The sequence below is a fragment of the Ambystoma mexicanum genome, chromosome 6q (genome assembly GCF_040938575.1).
Source record: "Ambystoma mexicanum isolate Mex_15411 chromosome 6q, UKY_AmexF1_1, whole genome shotgun sequence".
NCBI lineage: Eukaryota > Metazoa > Chordata > Amphibia > Caudata > Ambystomatidae > Ambystoma > Ambystoma mexicanum.
The window spans coordinates 178,057,541-178,077,206 of NC_090937.1; the positions used below are offsets into that span (position 1 = coordinate 178,057,541).

At 48.4% G+C, this 19,666-nt stretch overlaps 1 protein-coding gene across 4 annotated transcripts in view; it reads right to left on the reverse strand.

Annotated features, from left to right (window-relative positions):
• Window positions 1-19,666, reverse strand: part of TBC1D2 (TBC1 domain family member 2) — a 1,652,487-nt gene that overhangs the window by 534,219 nt on the left and 1,098,602 nt on the right. For all 4 annotated transcript variants that reach the window (XM_069630602.1, XM_069630605.1, XM_069630603.1 and 1 more), the window contains one exon: window positions 17,720-18,106. In XM_069630602.1, coding sequence (XP_069486703.1) covers window positions 17,720-18,106 — 387 coding nt within the window. The remainder of the gene's footprint in view (window positions 1-17,719; window positions 18,107-19,666) is intronic.

Sequence of the window (19,666 nt, forward strand, 5' to 3'; positions counted from 1 at the left end):
GTAACCAATCACTGATCTCTGGGTCATACTGCCCCCAGCCAATGACTGCCCTCTCCCTAAGCCCCTCCCCTGGCAGCCATCCTCAGATTTGGTAGCACGTACAGTGGCAGTATGACCAAGTGAAGAGCCGCAGAGGGGAAGGAGGAAGGGTTTGTATGTGAATCCATGTCAGACCCATGCTGGAGAACAACAGTTACAGGTAAGTAACTTGTTCCTTCTCCAGCATGGGGTCTGGCATGGATTCACATGCTCATGAATATAAGAATACATAGCAGTACACACATGCACAACCACGGGAGGTGGCAAAGGCTCAACATTAAGCATTACATAAACTCAACATTAAGCACTCTTACCTCCTCACCAGGCCCACCTTCAGGCGAACAGGTTGCGCAGCACTGCTTGGCCGACTCTGGACACCTCCCTGGAATCCCGGGCGACGCTGTGGTAGCAGCGATCGCTCTGGTCGAATGGGCTCTCGGACGGCCGGGCAACGGTCGGTTTGCCAACCAGTGACAGTGCATGATGCAGCCGGAGAGCCATCTAGAAATGGAAGCCTTCGAGAGAGCCTTCCCTTGGTTCACAGGTCCAAAGTTCACAAACAGCTGTGACGTCTTCCGAAAACTCTTTGTGCGGTCCACGTAGAACTTCAGCGCTCTAGCCACGTCCAGCGAGTGCAAAGTCCTCGCAGCCGGCCACGAAGGCAACAGGAAGAAAACTGGTAACACCAAGGGCTCGTTGAGGTGGAAGTCCGACGGCACCTTGGGCATAAAGGAGGGGTGCGTCCTCAGAACCACCCTTGTGTCGTGAAAAGGAAAGTATGGAGACTTGCAGGATAGGGCCTGGATCTCTCCCACTCGTCGTGCAGAGGTGATGGTCACAAGAAATGCTGTCTTCCACGACAGGAACTTCAATGGCGCTGAATGCAGAGGCTCGAATGGCGCCCCCATGAGCCTAGACAGCACCACGTTGAGTTCCCACGCCGGGGCAGGAGCCTTCACCGGTGGGAACGATCGGAACAGTCTCTTCATAAATTCCTTCACCAGGCGATGAGACCACAAGGACGCCCGTCCCGTAGTTCTGGTGTATCGGGAGATCGCAGCCAGATGTATCTTGATGGAAGCGTGAGCTAGTCCAGCCTTGGACAGCAACAGTAGGTACGGCAGTACTTGAGGGGCCATAATCCGCAGAGGGTTAATCTTCTGCGCACGGCACCAGACAGAGAACCTCTTCCACTTATGTCCGTAGAACTTGAGAGTTGAGGACGCCCTGCCCTTTGCAAGAACCTCTCTGCAGTCAGCCGGGATATCCTACCCTCCAAACTCTAGTGCTGCAGGAGCCAGGCCTGCAAGTTCAGCGACACCGGGTCGTGATGAAGGATGACGCCTCCTTCTCTGGAAAGAAGATCTGCGCCCGTCGGCAGCTTGACCGGTAGGGAGGCAGAAAAGTCCAGAAAGTCCGAGAACCAGATCTGGCTCGGCCACGCCGGTGCGACGAGGATCATCAGGCACCAGGACCTCTTGTGCTGGTTGATGAGTCGGAGCAGCAACGGCAACGGAGGGAACGCATATAGGAACAGGCTGTCCCAGGGGAACAAGAAAGCATCGCCCATGCACCTCAGTTGGGGAAACCTGCTGGCGAACCTCTGGCACTTGGAGTTCGTCGCCGTCGCGAACAAGTCGATCTGGGGTTTGCCCCATCGCTGAAAGAGTCGGTACACTTGATCCTGGCGTAGTTCCCACTCGTGGCACGAGCGCAGCTCTCTGCTGAGGGAGCCGGCGATGGTGTTTTTTATCCCTGCCAGATGAAACGGCACCAGAAACATCCCTTGAGCAACGGCCCAATGCCACAGATCCTGGGCTTCCTTGGATAGGGCTGGGGATCTAGTTCCGCCCTGCTTCCGGATGTAGAACATCGTGGTGGTGTTGTCGACGAAGATCCTCACCCCTTGCCCTTGAGGGACGGGAGAAAGAACCTAAGGGCCCAGAACACTGCCCGCAGCTCCAGGATGTTGATGTGGAGCAGCTTCTCCTCCGGGAGCCAAAGGCCTCACGCGTGAAGATCTCCGGTGTGCGCTCCCCACCCCTCCAGGGAGGCATCCGTCGTCACCGTCGCCTGGTGGGCCGGGGTCTGAAAGTCTGTCCCTGCCGCTAGATGAGCGCGGGTGCCCCACCACCGGATCGCTCGTCGGAAGGTCTCGTTGAGAGGGATCCTGTCCTCGAAGGTGCCCGCCGCTTGAATCCAGCGGGCGTTGAGGAACTCCTGTAGAGGGCGCATCCGAAGCCTACACAGGCGCACGAGTTAAATGCAAGAGGACATCATCCCGAGGAGGGACTTTATGGACCTCACCCTGGCCACGTCTGTGGCCAGCAGACGCTGCACCTTGCCTAGGATGGCCTTTGTCCTTTCCTCCGATGGCACGGCCAGACCTGCCACTGTGTCGAGCTTGGCTCCCAGAAGCAGTGCGACTTGAGAGGGGACCAGGTGGGACTTGGGGAAGTTGATGGAGAACCCCAGGTCCGTGAGCAGCTGGACTGTCTTCGTTGTGTGTTCTACGGCGAGCTCCTTTGTCCTTGCGCGGATGAGCCAATCGTCCAGGTAGGGGTAGATGTGGATCCCCTGCAGGCGCAGCCGCGCCGCCACTGGAGCAAGGCACTTGGTGAAAACCCTGGGTGCCGATTTCAATCTGAACGGGAGGGCCTTGAACTGGTAGTGCTGCCCTTGGACCACGAACCTGAGGAACTTCCGGTGTCCTTTTAGAATTGGAATGTGAAAGTATGCATCCTCCAAATCCAACGACGACAGGAAACAGCCCTCCTCCAGCTGTCCCAGCACGTGCTGGAGGGTGACCATCCGGAACTTCTGTGCCTTGATGTACTTGTTCAGTCGTCGCAGGTCCAGGATGGGTCGTCACCCTCCTGTCTTCTTTTTCACGAGGAAGTACCTTGAGTATACTACAGAGCTCCAGAGCCTCTTTGGGACGAGCTCGAAGGCACCTTTCTTGAGCATTGGCCTTACCTCCAACAGTAGTTGAGGGACGTGGTTTTCTTTCCTGGCCACTGGAGGAATGGGGGTGCACTTTTTTAGAAATTCGAGGGTGTGCCCCTGGGCCAGGGCGTCCAGCACCCAACAGTCGGTGGAGATGGACTCCCACACGCTGATGAACTTCGCCAGCCGGCCTCCCACCGGGGTGCTTTGGTGGGGCCCCGACGCCACGGTCGGTTCAATCTTGCTTGGAGGACGCCTTGCCGCCTTGGCCTCCCTGGCGACAACGGAGGGATCCACCCGACTTGCCTCGTCCTCTACAGGCTTCCTGCGACGAGGAGTGGGCCGCTTGGCGGTACGTAGAGGAGCCACCGCCGAATCCCTTGGAGGCACCCTGCTTGCCTACGGAGCTCCGAAAGGCCAGCTTTCATTGAACTCCTAGGGCCTTAGCTGTCTCTGTGTCCACCTTGATGGCTTGGAGGGACTCATCCACTGTTTTCCCAAACAGGTTGTTCCCGTCGAACGGCATGTCCAAAACCTTGGCTTGTACGTCCTGGCGGAAATCAGTTGCCTTGAGCCACCCTCGTCGTCTGAGGCAAACGCCGTTGCCTAGCTGGCGGAAACCGGTGTCGGCAATGTCCGTTGCCACCGTTATGGCGTGGTCCGACGCCACCTCAGCTTCCTGCAAGATCTCCAGGGCCTCAGCCCTTTTGTCGTCCGGTAGGAAGTCCAACAGGGGGGCGATCTTGTACCATAATTCCCTGTCGTAGCGGGCCACGATCGCGAAGGCGTTGGCCGCCTTAATCGTTGTTGCCGCCGACGAGATGACTCGTCGTCCCATTGCATCCAGCTTCTTTCCTTCGCCGTCCGGCGGGGAAGTTGACGTTGAGGCCGATGCCCCCCTGCTTTCTTCTTGGCCGCCGCTGAGACGACCGAGTCAGGGGTCGGTTGTGCCCTAAGGCACAAAGGGGCCACGTCGGGGACCCGGTTGCTTCTTCTCGTACCGATCCCTCTTGGCAGGTGTCGTAGATGGGTTCTTGAGAAGGGTGAGACCCTCGTCCCAGATGTCATCCAACAGAGGCACGGCGAGGACTGTCTTCCTCTTGGCCTCGCGCCGTTGGTAAAGGAAACCTTCCTTCTTCTTCTCTTCGGGGCAGAGCTGAAAAAGCTCAGATGCCCTGGCGATCATAGCGTGGAAAGACCCAATCTCGTCGGGCGGCGAGGCCCGGGCTGGAGGCGATGGGAGCTCCATCCCGTCATCATCCATACCCGTCGTGGCCGTGTCCGTTCCCGTATCATCCCCAGGTACGGGGGACGTGGGCAAAGGCTGAGCAGGCCGCGAGGGCTGAAAAGGTGGGCCTGGATGGGTCTGTCTTCTCTTGTTTGGGGGACTTCCCGACGGGCCTGGCTCTGGCTCCTCCGTCGGTCCTGGTTCCGGCTCCTCCGGCGGTGGTAGGGGCAATCTCGTCCTTATCTCTGAACATAAGGATTGTATTGCCAACAAAATGGGCGCCGAGTTGTCCTGAGGCTCCGGAAGTGACGGTTGACTAGGAAACTCGCCGGCGCCGCCGTCACTCTCGTCGTCCTCTTCGTCGGGATCCCTCCCGTGGGACCGGGCCGACGCCCTTGTCGAGGCCCTCCAAGACTTCAGCTAGTTCCTCCTCGGAGGCTGTGTCCGTGTCCACAATGGCCACGGGCTCCCCCCCCCTCTTTTTCCGCCGGGGTCTTCACAGGGGTCTTCTCGATGGGCCTGAAAGAGGCTTCCCTCCGCGGTGGCAGAGAAACTCTGGGCCCCGAGGTCACCTCCACTGGTGTAGCCTCCCTAGGCTGCGCCAGGGCCGCCGCGACTTCCTCGATAGAGGCCTTAGCCGGGTGAATCAAGGCCTTCATCACCTTCTGCAGGCCTGTGGCCTTCACCTTGGGGGGAGGGTCACCGCCTCGGTCCCCCTCGGCTGGATCCTTCGAGACCGACCGTGGCCTCTCCAGAAGCTTCGCCGGGTTCTCGGCTTTCCTCTTCCCTGAGCCAGTGCGTTAGCTTGTGGTTGATGGTGCTGGAGAGGATGCGCCCTGCCTGGCAGCTGAGGAGCCCGACTGGTCGGCGCTCCCGGTGCCTGCGGACTCACAGTGCTTTGCCTTCGGTTGGGCCCCCGTTGCTGGGGCGCCCTCACAGGACTTAGAAGACCGCTCAGACTTCTTCTTCTTCTTCTCACCTGACAGGCTCTTTCCTTCCAGCCAGTTGGAGAGACGAAGATGTCGATCCTTGATGGTCTGTTCCAACATGTTCCCGCAAAATGCACAGTCCTTCTCCACGTGCGTTTTGTCCCCATGAAGGCAGTAGAGGCACTTTGAATGTTCGTCCTCTTTGAACACATTCTGCAGCTGGCATCCAGGTCAAACCCTGAACAGCTTTCCGGGCGTCGAGCTTGCTATTTCCTGGGCCATGTCCGGGGTAGGCCACAGAAACTTAAGGACTCCTCCAAGAAGCGTAACTCGACGTAAACTTCACCCTTGAGGGGCGTAGAGAAATACGAAACGGGTCCCTGTTGATCGGATGTAGACACGGTGGAGCTTGAGGCTCTATTTGACCGAAAAATTAGAAAATCTCTTTGAAAAAGCGTGAAAACGCAGCAAAAAGCTCGACAGCTAAACCCGAGGACTCCCAACACTTGAGCGTGCAGTAAAAATCTGAGGATGGCTGCCAGTGGAGGGGCTTAGGGAGAGGGCAGTCATATGCTGGGGGCAGTATGACCCAGAGATCAGTGATTGGTTACTACTAAGAAAGGCAGATCAGAAATGAAACTGATACTGATTTTTTCTTTACCGAGTATCCCCGGCCTGACGATGGGGAATATTCATGAGCATGTGAATCCTTGCCAGACCCCATGCTGCAGAAGAAGACTTGTCCAGCAGAAGATCTTCTCTTGTCGTCAGGAAAGTGGTGAGGTTGTTGCAGCAGGGCTCCACCGGTGGTGTCATCGTTGCAGATGGCTCAGCTTCTTCCTTCTTCGGATTCTTAGGTCCTGTGGCGACTTCTGAAGGTGCAGTCCCAAAGGCCCTGCTTTTATGCAGAAAAAAACCCATTCATCAGCCTAGCTGTCAATCACACCTGCTAAGTGGTGAGCCGGGCGGCTCACCACTGGGCCAATCAGAGTAGAGTGCGACTTGGGTTGCTGAGGCAATGCAGTCCAGGGTGCCAATTCCCCCCTCCACCCCTCCTGTGGAACCCAGACAGAGTGGCACCATTTGGAGAGCTTCTGTGGAGAAGCCTGCCAAAATAGTGGAACAAAGGGCTCGACCTTGGTCAGAGTTACAGGGATGGACACAAACGCCATTTTAGAAAAGGTTCTGTGTCTCCATACTGGGGGGTCAGGGGGTACTGGATACTACTCCCAGAGTTTTTAGATCATTCCCCAACAGGACTCTCCCAGGCACCTCAGTCTGAACACTGACAGGGATCCTCACTGTCATGTTATTACACTGAATGAGGGCTGGTAGAATAGGAACCATCTGGACAGGGCCTCCAGAATTTCTAGTGGGACCTTTGGGTGCCTTAGCCACATCCTCAGGTTTGAAAAAGCTTTCATCCACTACTGTTCTGCTAGCCCCAGTGTCTCTCCTGGCAGGAGTATCCTGGCCATTGACAAGAACACTGTCCATATAATACATTTTAGAGTTGGCTGGTAGGAAGTCATAGATTTCCCTATTCTGGCTGCTAACCAGACCCATGGGCTCTAAGAATACAATTGCTTGAAGACCCAAGGGTTCTTCAGCAAAGACTTCAAAGTGAACACTAGCCACTTGTACTTCCTCCTCAGGAGTGAAGGCTAAGGAGACTGTGATGATCCCTGCAGGTTTTCCCTTACATCTGGGATCTCCTTTGATGTGGTCAGTTGCCCCACAGAGATAGCATGTTCCAAATGCTCTCTGGAATGGTGGCTTGTTCTGACCTCCTTCTGGTTTGTGACCAGAGGGTACACTAGCCTGATGGGGTTTCCCTGGTGGCTTACCCTGGTTATTTTGTTGTTTGTGGCCCTCTTTGGTATGGGAGGTATTAGAATTCTCTGGATTCACTTTTGGTGGCTGCTTTCCCTTATCCTTTTTCTGAGTGACCCCTGAATCCTTGTGAGTATCCCTGTTGGCAACCCACAAGTGAGCAGCCTTAACTAGCTTTCTAGGATCGATTTCCTTTGAATCAGCTAAGTGCTATCTGAGCTCAAGAGAGCAGGCATCATAAATTGACTCCAACATCACAAGATTTCTCATTCCCTCATACGTGTTCACTCTGTAACCCTTAATCCATCCCTCTAAGTTCTTCAAACTTTCATTCACCCAGGTAGCCCAAGGGGTACCATCATGCTTTTTGAGGGTCCTAAACCTCTTAAGGTACTGGGAAGGGGTCTTCCCAAATCTAGCTATTACAGCTAACTTCACACATTCATAGTCCATCCTATCCACCTCCCCCAACTTAATTACCACATCAGATGCAACACGGGGGAGCCTAGAGAACAACCAAGGAAGCAACTGATTCCCTGTGATGTCCTGGAGCCCATGATTATACTCAAACATAGCCAACCAATCTAACGCATCCAACTTAGGTTCATATATACCCACCATCTCTTTAGGCATCCGGGGTCTTTTGGGACTGGAACTCCTAGAGGATCCGGGGAGAGAAGTATTTTCAACAGACAATTTCTTCATCTCTAGGTGATGCTTGAGCTCCATTTCTCTGAGCCTTAGTTCTTGGTGCTTTCGTTCAGATTGGGCACTAATTCTTTTGAACTCTAATTCAAGTCTCATTTTTTCTAGTTCAATGAATTCAGGACTTAATGTGGGACCTGACAAAGGACCAGTAGACACAGCTTGAGGTGCTAGAGCAGGCAGAGGGCCAGTAGGGATAGTTACATTAGTCTCATTTTCCTCTTCTGAATCTACAACAATATTATCAATACTTTGATCCATATTACCATCATTACTGTTGTCTACATTTGCTGGGGAGGTAGGCTCCTCAGAACCTCTACCCAGACTTTGATTTTCGAACAATCTTTCTATAAGTTCCATTTTCTTGCCTTTTACAGGGAGATTCTTATGTCTACAAAGAACTCTTAAGCAATCAGCAATTTTTGCAGAAAGGGACTCCTAGCTGTAACTTTCCATAGTTGACTTGTTAACAAATATCTTTTACAGTGCTAAGCTTTGTGGTTAGTTGCACTAAAGTATTTACAAGCACTCTAAAATGTTTACTCAATACAAATCCCACCGCTGTACACCAGTGTTAGGCAGAATCCTGTGCAGTTCCCTTAGGGAACACTGCAAAAAGATTAAGACTATAGGAGTAAGCAGTAAACCCAATTGGTAGCAGTCTGCACCACCCAGATTTACCTGGTAGCTGTGGCTGAGCAGTCAGACTTCTCTTAAGAAGAGTAGGGCAGTATATAGAGTATACACAATAGGGCTAAAAACACAGTAGAACAAACCAACACTGACCAGAGCTTTGTATAAAAAGTATATAATTATTTATTTAAAACACACTTTAGGCAATATACTAGCACTCTATATAAAAAGCAAGTTAAAACACAGTCAGGCAAGGTATACACACCTCCCTTAATAACTATTAGACAAGTCAGAATTAAAACACCACGATTTGTTAAACAGATGTGAGCGCATAACCTGATGGCACGCCAATAGTTCAGTTAAAGGGAGAGAAAAAGGCAGAGCATAGAAATAAAACAGGTCCCAACACTTGTAGTTCTCAGCAAGGGAATAAAGGCAGTATAGACTGTAGAGCCAAAGTTCATAGGCCAGGCCCACTTTAAAGGGAGCAAAGCGAAATGTGCCTAGGATCACACGATTTAAAAATGCACTAAAAGTCTTTGCAGAATGTACAAAAGAGGTTGGGGCGATTCAAGAAGGTAAAGTTAGAAGGTCTGGGGCCAACGCAGTTGGCAAGCCAAGGATTTAAGGGTCACCTTGGGCAAACCGAAGAAAGGGAGGCCAGGCAGGACACAGTACCGTAAACAGAGAGGAAGCTCCAGCGGTGGCAGTTGTTCCTGGCAGTGGTTGCAGTTTGTTGTTTCGATCAGGGTAAGAGAGGATCTTGTCGAGGAGGAAACGTGGAGTCGTTGCACTGCACAGGGATGAAACTAGCCACGGAGGTTGTCAATAAAACAGAGCGTTCTTTTTATTCGCCGTCAAAGTGGTGAAGCTTGGCTATCCGGCCACCGGGGTGCTTGGCACGGGTGATTCGACCAAGAGACGTCTTTGGAAGGCGAAAAGGGTGAACTGGTTGGTCCCACCAGCTCAGAGGAAGAAGACTCGTCCAGCAGAAGATCTTCTTTTGTCGTCGGGAAAGTGGTGAGGTCGTTGCAGCAGGGCTCCACCGGTGATGTCGTTGTTGCAGATGGCTCAGCTTCTTCCCTCTTCGGATTCTTAGGTCCTGTGGCGACTTCTGAAGTTCCAGTCCCAAAGGCCCTGCTTTTATGCAGAAAAAACCCCATTCATCAGCCTAGCTGTCAATCACACATGCTAAGTGGTGAGCCGGGCGGCTCACCACTGGGCCAATCAGAGTAGAGTGCGACTTGGGTTGCCGAGGCAACACAGTCCAGGGTGCCAATTCCCCCCTCCACCCCTCCTGCGGAACCCAGAGTTGCACCATTTGGAGGGCTTCTGTGGAGAAGCCCACCAAAATAGTGGAACAAAGGGCTCGACCTTGGTCAGAGTTACAGAGACGGACACAAATGCCATTTTAGAAAAGAGTTCTGGCAAAAAGACCCAACCAGGGATTTAATATTAAATAAATAAACCGGCGGTATCTTTAACATTGCACCAAAAAGTGGTGCGTTTCAAATCAATGGGAAAATCCCATAGAGAATATTCCGGTGGAATATTTCACGTGGTAACCACTGCCACCAGCCAGAAACTCGACAAGGGAGGACTGGACAGTGCCCCCTTGAAAACAGACCGAGGGGCAATATAATTAACCCCTTCCAGTACTTCCACAATATGATGGTTTGTACTAGTTCTGTTCACAATTTAGGACTAGTAAAGTCAATGGTGACTTTACACGCGCTGGGAGACAGTAGTCAGTCCCAGGGAATGGAGTCTATGTTTGGGGGTCACTATGACACCCCTGTGTTACTGCACTGAGTGTGCTGTGTAACACACACATAAAAAATAGATGATACCCTGTGGAGTAGAAAGAAAACCCCATAGCCCATAAGCACACAAAGAGTCAAAGACACTCATATCATGCCTAAGAGTGGGAGGAAAAGTCTCACTCTTAGCAGGAGAAAAAAGCAAACCCCAAAAATCCAGCAAAGCTGCTGGGGGACTCACTAGGTTTGGGAAACTAGCCTTATAAGAGAATTCTCCCTAACAAAGTGCATCTGAAGACGAGGAGGAGTTTGGGTCCTTGGCCCACACATTTCTTTCAGTCACCAGAGATAGTGATAATTAGGATAATACTCTGGGGGTTTCAAGCCTAAATATTTTTCGAATGTCTCTTACAGAGAATTATTGAAAACTAGGTAAGGGCAGAACAGCGTAGTCAGGATAGTCTTGACCGGTTAGGTAACAGTGCAAGTAACTGGACCCACCCTCACAGAGTGTTACAGCCAAACAGTGAAAGGGAAGACTTGGGAGCCTTTTTTGCAAATTTGGAAAGGCTGGTGACCCAGTTCCAATGGCACGACTCCCTTAAGACCTCTGAGACTAGGGAGGTGAGCCTGTGATGCTTAAGACCCCATTGAGGACAGGACAAGGGATCTCCAAGTAATGATTTTTCTACACCTCCTCTGAAAGCAAAGTCCTGTTTATATGGGGATTGAGCTGTATAATACTTGCAGTGCCCTTTAAAACTGAATGGCTTGGTTCCTTACCCCACACTGTTCAAATCCATTCTTGAAGAAAATAACCAATGGTGTCTCCTCTCCTGAGAGGAACATAAGAAGGCTGAGGTCCATTTGTAGAGGGAAAAAAAATCAGCAAAGTGATAGCCTGCACTGGAGTGCAGACGAGAGGTCTGATCCCGGAGGCAGGGCCACGCAGTCAGCCGTGCCTCCAGTCGGCATGGTGGGCTGAGGAAAATCGGAGCCGCAGAATGCTCCAGAGCCCAGGGAGGCAGAGAGCCCACCAAGCTCAGAACCACCAAGCCAGCAATATACTGAGCTGCCACGGCACGGAAGACCCAAAAGACTGGTGTACAGAAACTACATTGCCGAAGTCCTGTCGGTCGCCGACGGAATTAACTGAAGCAGATGACACGAGCAAGAAGATTCTGGCACCTCGGTTCAGCAGCACCTGGAGAAGCTGCCTCCCTCGAGGTGCTCTGCCGCCAAGGCACTGGAAAACACTGCACCAGTGGGTGAGAGGGACTCGAAGTCCAGGCAGCCTGAGAGGCCAGATAGCTCGTGCAGGGCTGAATCACAAAATACCCCACATGTGGGTGAAAGCAACAAGAAAACTAGATGGCTAGAGAGGACAGATAGCCAACAAAGGGCTAAAGCACACATTTCCTCACGAGGGGCTGAAAGCAGCAAGAAAGCTAGATGGTCTGAGAGGCTGCATAGTCGACGTAGAACTGAGAAACCAGGCACCCCACGTAGGGGTGAGAACATTGCCAAATTGAGACAGGCTGAAGAACCAGCAGGTCAAAGAGACACACCCTGGAGCAGTAAACAAGTAACTGATCCCAAACCAAAAGTCCAGAGACTATTTTACAAACCAAGTAGCCAGTTTATAGGACCAGTTACTCCAATTGAGAAACAAACTATTTGTACTAACAAGGACATTTGTGTGGGGGTCTGGTGTCCCCTATTCCCTAAAGGCAGGAAGGATAAAGGACTTATTTTCAACTGTACCAGCAGGTTGAGGCCTGGAACCAGAGGCACAAATGTGTGGCTGTCAGGAACCATCCACCACAAGCCAAGAGAAGCAGGAATCAATATTTTCCTAGGCTAAGTTTATGTTTCCTTTGTTATTAGTGGTAGAGTTAGATACTAGAGTGGATTAGGTTTGGATGGAGGACTGAGTTTCGGGAAGATATCCTGACGAGCACCTGTTTATTTTTCGGAAGATTAGGGAAACCCATCACCATAGCTGCGGGGATAGGTGAGGCATTCTTTCCTTTGATAAAACCTCTGAGTTTGAACCTTTTGTCTTCTAGTCTGTCTCCTATATCTGACTCGCCACAGGTTCCTCTTCCACCTCACTTTTCAGCCGTGTGCAAAGTCAATGTGGTGCTACACATGTTTCTCTTATGGCCAGAGAACGGCAGTCTCTTCAACTGGCACTTTCAAGTTGGCTACGCTCCAATGTTTGGTGTCTTGTAGATGCCTAGATCTTGGACAAACGATGAGGTTGTATTTTACATTTAGGGATGCAGTAAATGAAACTCTCTAGAGTGTTCTCATTTTAGTATTTTCTGGATCATCCTAAACTCTGCATAATACCCTGCTTGAAAGCTTATGAAGAGTTGACAGAAGCCTTGCGAATTGATCCTAAAGGGCAAGTTCTGATTGCTGTAAAGGGGCCTCACAAACAGTTTCATTGCCAAACCTCACCTGCTGGGTGAGATCGACTCTATCGTAGGCGTGCGTAGGTAGACAAAACACGCTTCGGCACACACTCAGCCAGAGGCACAATGGTATCTAAGGTGTTTCTAGTGGGAGTACACTAGAGGATAACATGAAGACAGGGTCCAGTGAATCAATCTTTAGAGATTTTTATCTCAAGCCTATAGAACAGCTGGTGTCACTTCTTGTGAGTAGGCTTTAAACAAGAATAATGCTTGCCTTAGATTGTGACATCAAATTAAGATTTTTCAGAATAACCTGTAGGAAAGTCTTGACTATATTAAAGATGCACAGGGGAAGATTAGTCCCACACCAGATTATAAATGTAGAGTGCTATGACTATCATTTAAACCACCTATACCTAGTTACAGTTGCTGAAACTGAAATGTATTTCCGATGTCAAATACTGTGACATAGGTGCTGTTATCTGAGTTATTTTGATTGAGAGATTTCATTCATGCCAGCCCTTATTTTGAGTTTTGATCTGCTTACATGGGCGGAGGTCAAGCCACCATAGGATCTCCGGCAGATTATCAGTGATTCTTCTTTGAAATTTCAGCTAGCTCAAGAGCGTTGTCAAGTGTGGTATAAGTTGGCAGAGTTGGAAGTCAGCGCAGCTGCGAAAGAGGTATCTGACAGGAAAAAGAAGAGCTTTCTACAGGTTCACGAGTTCTGATTGGAGGAGAGTTGTGAGAGGGCGTAGAACTATGACACTACAGCTTGACCATGCGTTTGTTCAGAAATGTTGTTTCTGATGTGATGCTTTCAGGGCTAGCCTTTGCACAGACACACCCTGGTCTAACACTATTTGGCTCACCCCCTGACTCCCCACCTCTGCAGGAATAAAATCTCAACACCCATACACAACGATATGCAACACTTTAAGGCAAGATGACATTGTTTGTCTATGTTTGCCTCCCTATGCTGTATTTCAAACAAAAAAGGTGCACAGCTCAACTTAAACATAGAAAGTAAGAAACATGTATTAGAATAGGAACACAACTGCAAAGATGTTCACAAAGTGCTGGTATGTAAAATGTAATGTCTTTTTATGAAAATGCATTTTGAAGGTGTACGGAAAGAGCAATTATGACCATATGTGTGCTCCACGTTTAATGAACAAAGAGTGAAAGTTACGTGTTGCACAACATTATTTTGTGACTCTGTATACAGAGGGTGGCTATTTATTTCTGTCACTTCTATAGGTTATCTGATTCTCAAATGTAGCACATGTCATCATCTGGATCCAGTAGAAGACAACTCAGATATCTCACACCTGGTATAATTAGTGTTTGCTTTCTCATGCTTTGCCCCTAAGGCAGGGTGCCATGTTATACATTCCAGTTGACTATTTGTAAATGGTTTGTACTGGATCAAGTTTCTCACAGGTGGGTGTCTGTAAAACGTCAACATTTATTTTAATTGTGATATGGTGTATTACTTAATCCTTTCACAAATTAATAAACAGCAATAAACACATAGCAATAAGTAAGAACAACATTTTCATTAATACAATCAAATATAAGAACTAATCAAATTACCTTAGAAAATGCAATGCTTTGTCTAAAAATCTAAGCAATGATAATAGGAATTATGTACTGTGTCACTCCATTAGCCAATAACATAAAGTGCTAACTACATCAGTAAAAGTCGAGTTAATGATGTGATATGATATGATATACCATTTATAATTCGCCTGTAGTGTTTCTAGGCGCAACAAGCCAAGGGAGGGAAGACAGAGGGATGATAAGGCAAACAATCTTACTAGGCCTAGGGCTTGTGTCATTCAGATTGTGCATCTGCGATGAAGTAAAGTTCACGGGGAAGGGAGGGGGGAAGTGGCAGGGAGGAGGGGACGGGGTGCAATCAGGGCAGCATTGCTCTGAGTAAGTGCCGCCAGGGCAGCGTTGCTCTGGGTAAGTGCAATGAGGCAGGGGGCTGTGGGTAACAGTTACAGCCACTAAGTGGGCGGTAGGCCTGGAGGCAGTGCAGGGGAGACTGATCAAGGAGGAGCCTGGCACCCAGTTGACTCTGAGGGTAGCTAAGCAACCAGTCGGCGCAGGAGACATGTAGGTCAGCAGGCGAGAGAGAGAGAAAGCAGTGGAGAAAAGAAAGGTCTTGAGCTGCTTCTGGAACTTCAAGTGGTCCGGCTCAAGTTTGAGAGGGTCAGGGAGGCCATTCCAGAGGGAGGCACCAGCAGGGGAGAGAGGTCTACCCCCCACTAATTAATAAAAACATGAAAGTGCAAAAACACAAGTCAGACGTTTTTTCACCATAAAATGTTAAGTAATAGTCTCAAATGTCTCTGGCTTCCCACACAATTGGCATAAACAATCTTTAGGAGACATCAAATGTTGATAATATCTAAAGTAGGGAACTGGTTATATTTGAAATGCATGTAGGACATACAAGCCTTAGAATCAGGGAACAAGGACAAATAAGGGGAAAGATGGTTTCTTTTCCTTGGTATAATAGTATATTCTTTATAAAGTTTATAAGATCCCATACACCTTATAGTTGGAGCCCAATCTATCTCAAAGCGTTTCCTTTTGACCGAAAGTGGAACGTTCTTAAGCTTGTCTTTGGATGATTCAACCGACTGCAGAACAACTGCCATTCTATGAACAAAATCATTGATGGAACAAATAGAGCGTGATTTGTACATTTCTGCTAGATTAACATATAATAATCTCATAGGAGGACAACAAAGTTCTCGACCATAGATCAAAGAAGGTTCCACTTTCGCACCATAAAAACGAATTAGAGGAAAACAGGAAAAGGTTCAGTTTACAATAAATTATTTTTATCTGTGCAAGTAACGGTTGTTCTTTAAGTCGAAGTCTCGCTCTAGGCTTTCTTTGTGCAGTGATGTGAGATAAAACCATACTTAGCCCTGCTTCCCCCACAGTTCAGATCATAGTCTTCTTGGGCTTGCGATTTCTGTTATAAAGAACGACCTTCGACTTGGATCTATAGGGATCGGGTTGAAAAACACAAAGTTGTCTGCAAATTCCAGCCAATTAATCAGAGGGTCGCTCAATTTGACTGGAATGGTGGAATTTCTCTCCCATAGTTCTTCCAAGTCGTCCAAATACAAATTAAAAAGCAATGGTGCTAGTACACACCACTGTCTTAAACCAATGGATGTGTTAATGGTTTTAGACAGGGCACCGTGGTGATTCACCCAAATACGTAAATCAGTATGTGCAAGTAAACTTGCCAAAATCTTCAAAATAGGAGCTGCAATATTCCAATTCAGCAATGTTTGCTATAACCGTTCCCAGTCAACTTTGCCAAATGTGCGGTTCATATCTAATGACGCAATATAAATAGTACCAATTTTTCCTGTCTTAACCTCGGCCAGCAAATGAGTAATAATGAGTCCACTCAAAGTAGTTCCCATTGCTTTCCAAAATCCAATTTGGAAGCAGGAGAGAAACGTCTGAATTTCTTTCAAGAAAGGTCTAGGGTACTTTGATTTTATTAGGTGAATTCCATTATTCAAACCCATATGTTGCACCGGGAACCAGTAGAAACCATATTTTAGATGTCAATTGGAAGTTTCATTAGCACAAGCTGCTGTACCATCCCCCTCCCCACCTGCAACCAGCCTTTATTGTCTCAGGTGTTTTACATTATGGTAGGGTGTCCTGATACATTTCTCCATTTGACTATTTTCAAATGGTTTTTAGTGGATTCAGTTCCTGTCATACAGGTTTCTGTACATCTCCTGAAATGCTATGAAGAAATATTGAATGGTGATTTTTGTCCATCCTGTGCATTGCTGCACCCTTTATCTCCCTCTTTGTGCATCTGTAGTTAGTTAGTGCCATGGAAGCTCCACTCCTCACTAATCGCCACCCCCTTTCCCTTGCTACTCTGTACCTTTCCTTTCCTCACCACTACTCTTTCCCTTAACCCCTGTGTACCTCACTGCCCCTGAATTCCTCGTTCCTCACAGACCATTTTAGGAATGCCTCTTCCAAACAAAAACTACTGATTTTGCCAATGTGTGTTTAGTTTTTATGCACCACTTCTTAAAGTAGTTATTGTTTTATGCATTTCCAATTTTGACGCTTAAGTGGACTTCGGCAAAGAGAGAAGGTGATGTGTCCAGAATCACACAACTGTTCCACCTACGGAATGCAACAATCCGCCATCTATTTTTGTTATCTTTCGAAGACGCATCCCCCAGGAAATCTCCCTCACAAAACATTGTGCTCTATCATTTGTTTGACTTTTTCTAGAAAACCGTTGCATCTCAGTGAACCCGACAAAAGATCCGAAATTAACATAGAAACATTGTTAGGCAAAGCATGTATAATTCTCTTTTAGAGGAGAAATTAGTGTAAGAAATAATAAATATCCCTAAAAGGTAGCACAGTAAAATATGTGTATTAAAACATTAGAAATGGATCTGTTTTATTCTACCAAGTGAAATGTCAAATGCATGGAAGGAAACACACTGTGAATTAAGTGAGGAAACCCCAAGAAGAACAGAGAAGGAGATTTCGGAAAAACCCATAAGCCCAAATTTGGACTAAAGGGAGATGCCCTTTCGGAGAAGGGAAATTAAGGGTTGCAGATACCCCACAAAACCCGGATTTATGATATCGACGTAACGAGAAGACTCATTTAGTTTTCCTGATTTACATTACAAGTATTCTGTTTGTTGTTTTGGCTACCCTGTTTTATATTCCCGACAATTAAGAAACAAAGTTTAACTTATATTTTCCTCTCGGCCTGGTTATTGTTCCATGTCACCTTTGTGACAGTACTTTCAACTTTAGACTGGCAGTAAATTTGGACCAGACAATGCTATCGTTTACATTAATGCTCTAATCCCAGTCACTGTAAAATATCCCTCATCAACAAAACACACAGAAGCGAAAGGAGAAATGACAAAAAAAAAGCAAACAGAATCCCAAAGACAAAAGATGTCATGGAAGTGCCCAGAATAAGGGGACTTTGTCATGCTACCAACGTTATTCCAGTCACACGACCTCTTCAGTACACACTTCACTGATCTAGGGGACGATTTGCAGGGAAGTTATTCTAGCTGGTATTTACACATCTAGAGCAAGTTAATTCTTGGAAGTTCACCTTTGTGTGGAGAAAAACACTCAATGATGCACAGAATTAAACAAGAAAAGATATACAGTTCCCACCTTCAAATGTTCCATTTTTTCGTAATGTTGATGTATTGCCTCTGAAGGGTTGATATCAGCATCACCCTCAAGGCTGGAGGCACTTTGACAAACATGTTCAGTAAGTTTGAGGATGACCTGCTGCTTGGAGCTGTTCTTCTCCATCAGCATCTGTACATGTTCTTTGAGTTCAGTAATGTCTCTCTCTTGTAGGCCAATTGTTTCCTCCTGTTTCCTCTTGCTTTGCTCTAGCTCCTCAACTCGCTTGGTAAGGTCCGCGATCTGGCGTACTTTGTGCCGCACAAGCTCCAACCTGTCTTTTTCTTCCGGTGCAGTTAGGTAGGCACTGCATGCTCTCTTTTCTTGCTGTGCTGCCTCGAGAGCCTTGTGCAGGAGCTTGACAAGTTCCTAGGGGGAAACAAGGAATATGAATGCAGAAAAGCAGACTTCAAAAGGGAAGTACATTATGGCCCTCATTACGACCCTGGCGGAGTGGGTTTACGCCAGCGTTATTCGCGGCGGACCCGTCCGCCCTACTACGAGTTCCCGTAGCGCCATGGAACGTTTTCCGCCTGGTTTTTCCGGGCGGAGAATTCCATGGCGCTACGGGACCTTGATGTTAATTACGCCTCCGTATTTTGCGGTGGCGCAATTAACGCCTTCCCCACTCCCATTATACCCTATGGGGCAAAAATGGGAATGGGGAAGGGTAAAATGGGGAATGGGGATTTACCGCCCCGCCAAGGTCGGCATGGGGCGGAAAATCCGCCAACCTCCATGGCGCTATCGGCAGCTTTCCGCCGTGCTCCGCGGTGCATTTAGCACCGCGATTTCCGCCAGGGTCGTAATGAGGGCCTATATGTTTTAAAGAAGCACACATATAAAATGCTTTTCGAATGACACAAAATACTGTGTAATTTAGATCACATAATTGATATAACACATTGTACATACTTATGATTTCCCAAAACTCATTTTTCTCTACACAATATACATTTCACTGAAACCTTTGGTTGGAAGCTAGATAAAGGGCCTCATTACGACCCAGGCGGTAAGTTACCGCCTGGGTCGTACCTTTACCACCATGGCGTAAACTACGTTTACGCCATGGTGGTTGGCGGACTTACCGCCCCATTCCGAGGTTGGCGGGGCGGTAAGTCCCCAATCCCCATTTACCCTTCCCCATTCCCATTTTTGCCCCATAGGGCATAATGGGAGTGGGGAAGGCGTTAATTACGCCACCGTAAATTACGGTGGCGTAATTAACAACAAGGTCCCTTAGCGCCATGGATTTTAACACCTGCTAAAAGCAGGTGTTAAATCCTCCATGGCGCTAAGGGACCTCGGAATCAGGCGGTAAGGGCCGGCGCTGTTTACGCTGCCGTTAACCCCCCACCGCCTGGGTCGTAATGAGGCCCAAAGATTGGTTTACTCGCATTCACTTATTTACAAGCTGCATTTGATGCAGTTCCAAGATCGTAATTATGGTCAGCTCTTGTAGAAATGGAAGTCCGCCCCAAATTTCTCAATGCAATTTTCATGCTATTTTCTAAGACCTTTGCCTATGTTAGATGGGCTATAAGGGGGAGAGAATTAACACTTTTCAGTTGAAGGTAAGTACATCAATGAAGCATGCTTGCTGCAGCACTATTCAGTTTACATATACATTTTCTGCCCACTCGCATTGTTAGGCAGAATCCTGTGCAGCTCCCTTGGGGAACACTGCAAAAAGATTAAGACTACAGGAGTAAGCAGTAAACCCAATTGGTAGCAGTCTGTACCACCCAGATGTACCTGGTAGCTGTGGCTGAGCAGTCAGACTTCTCTCAAGAAGAGTAGGGCAGTATACAGAGGATACACAATAGGGCTAAAAACACAGTAGAGCAAGCAAACACTGACCAGAGCTTGTTATCAAAAGTATATAATTATTTATTTAACACACACTTTAGAAAATACACTAGCACTATA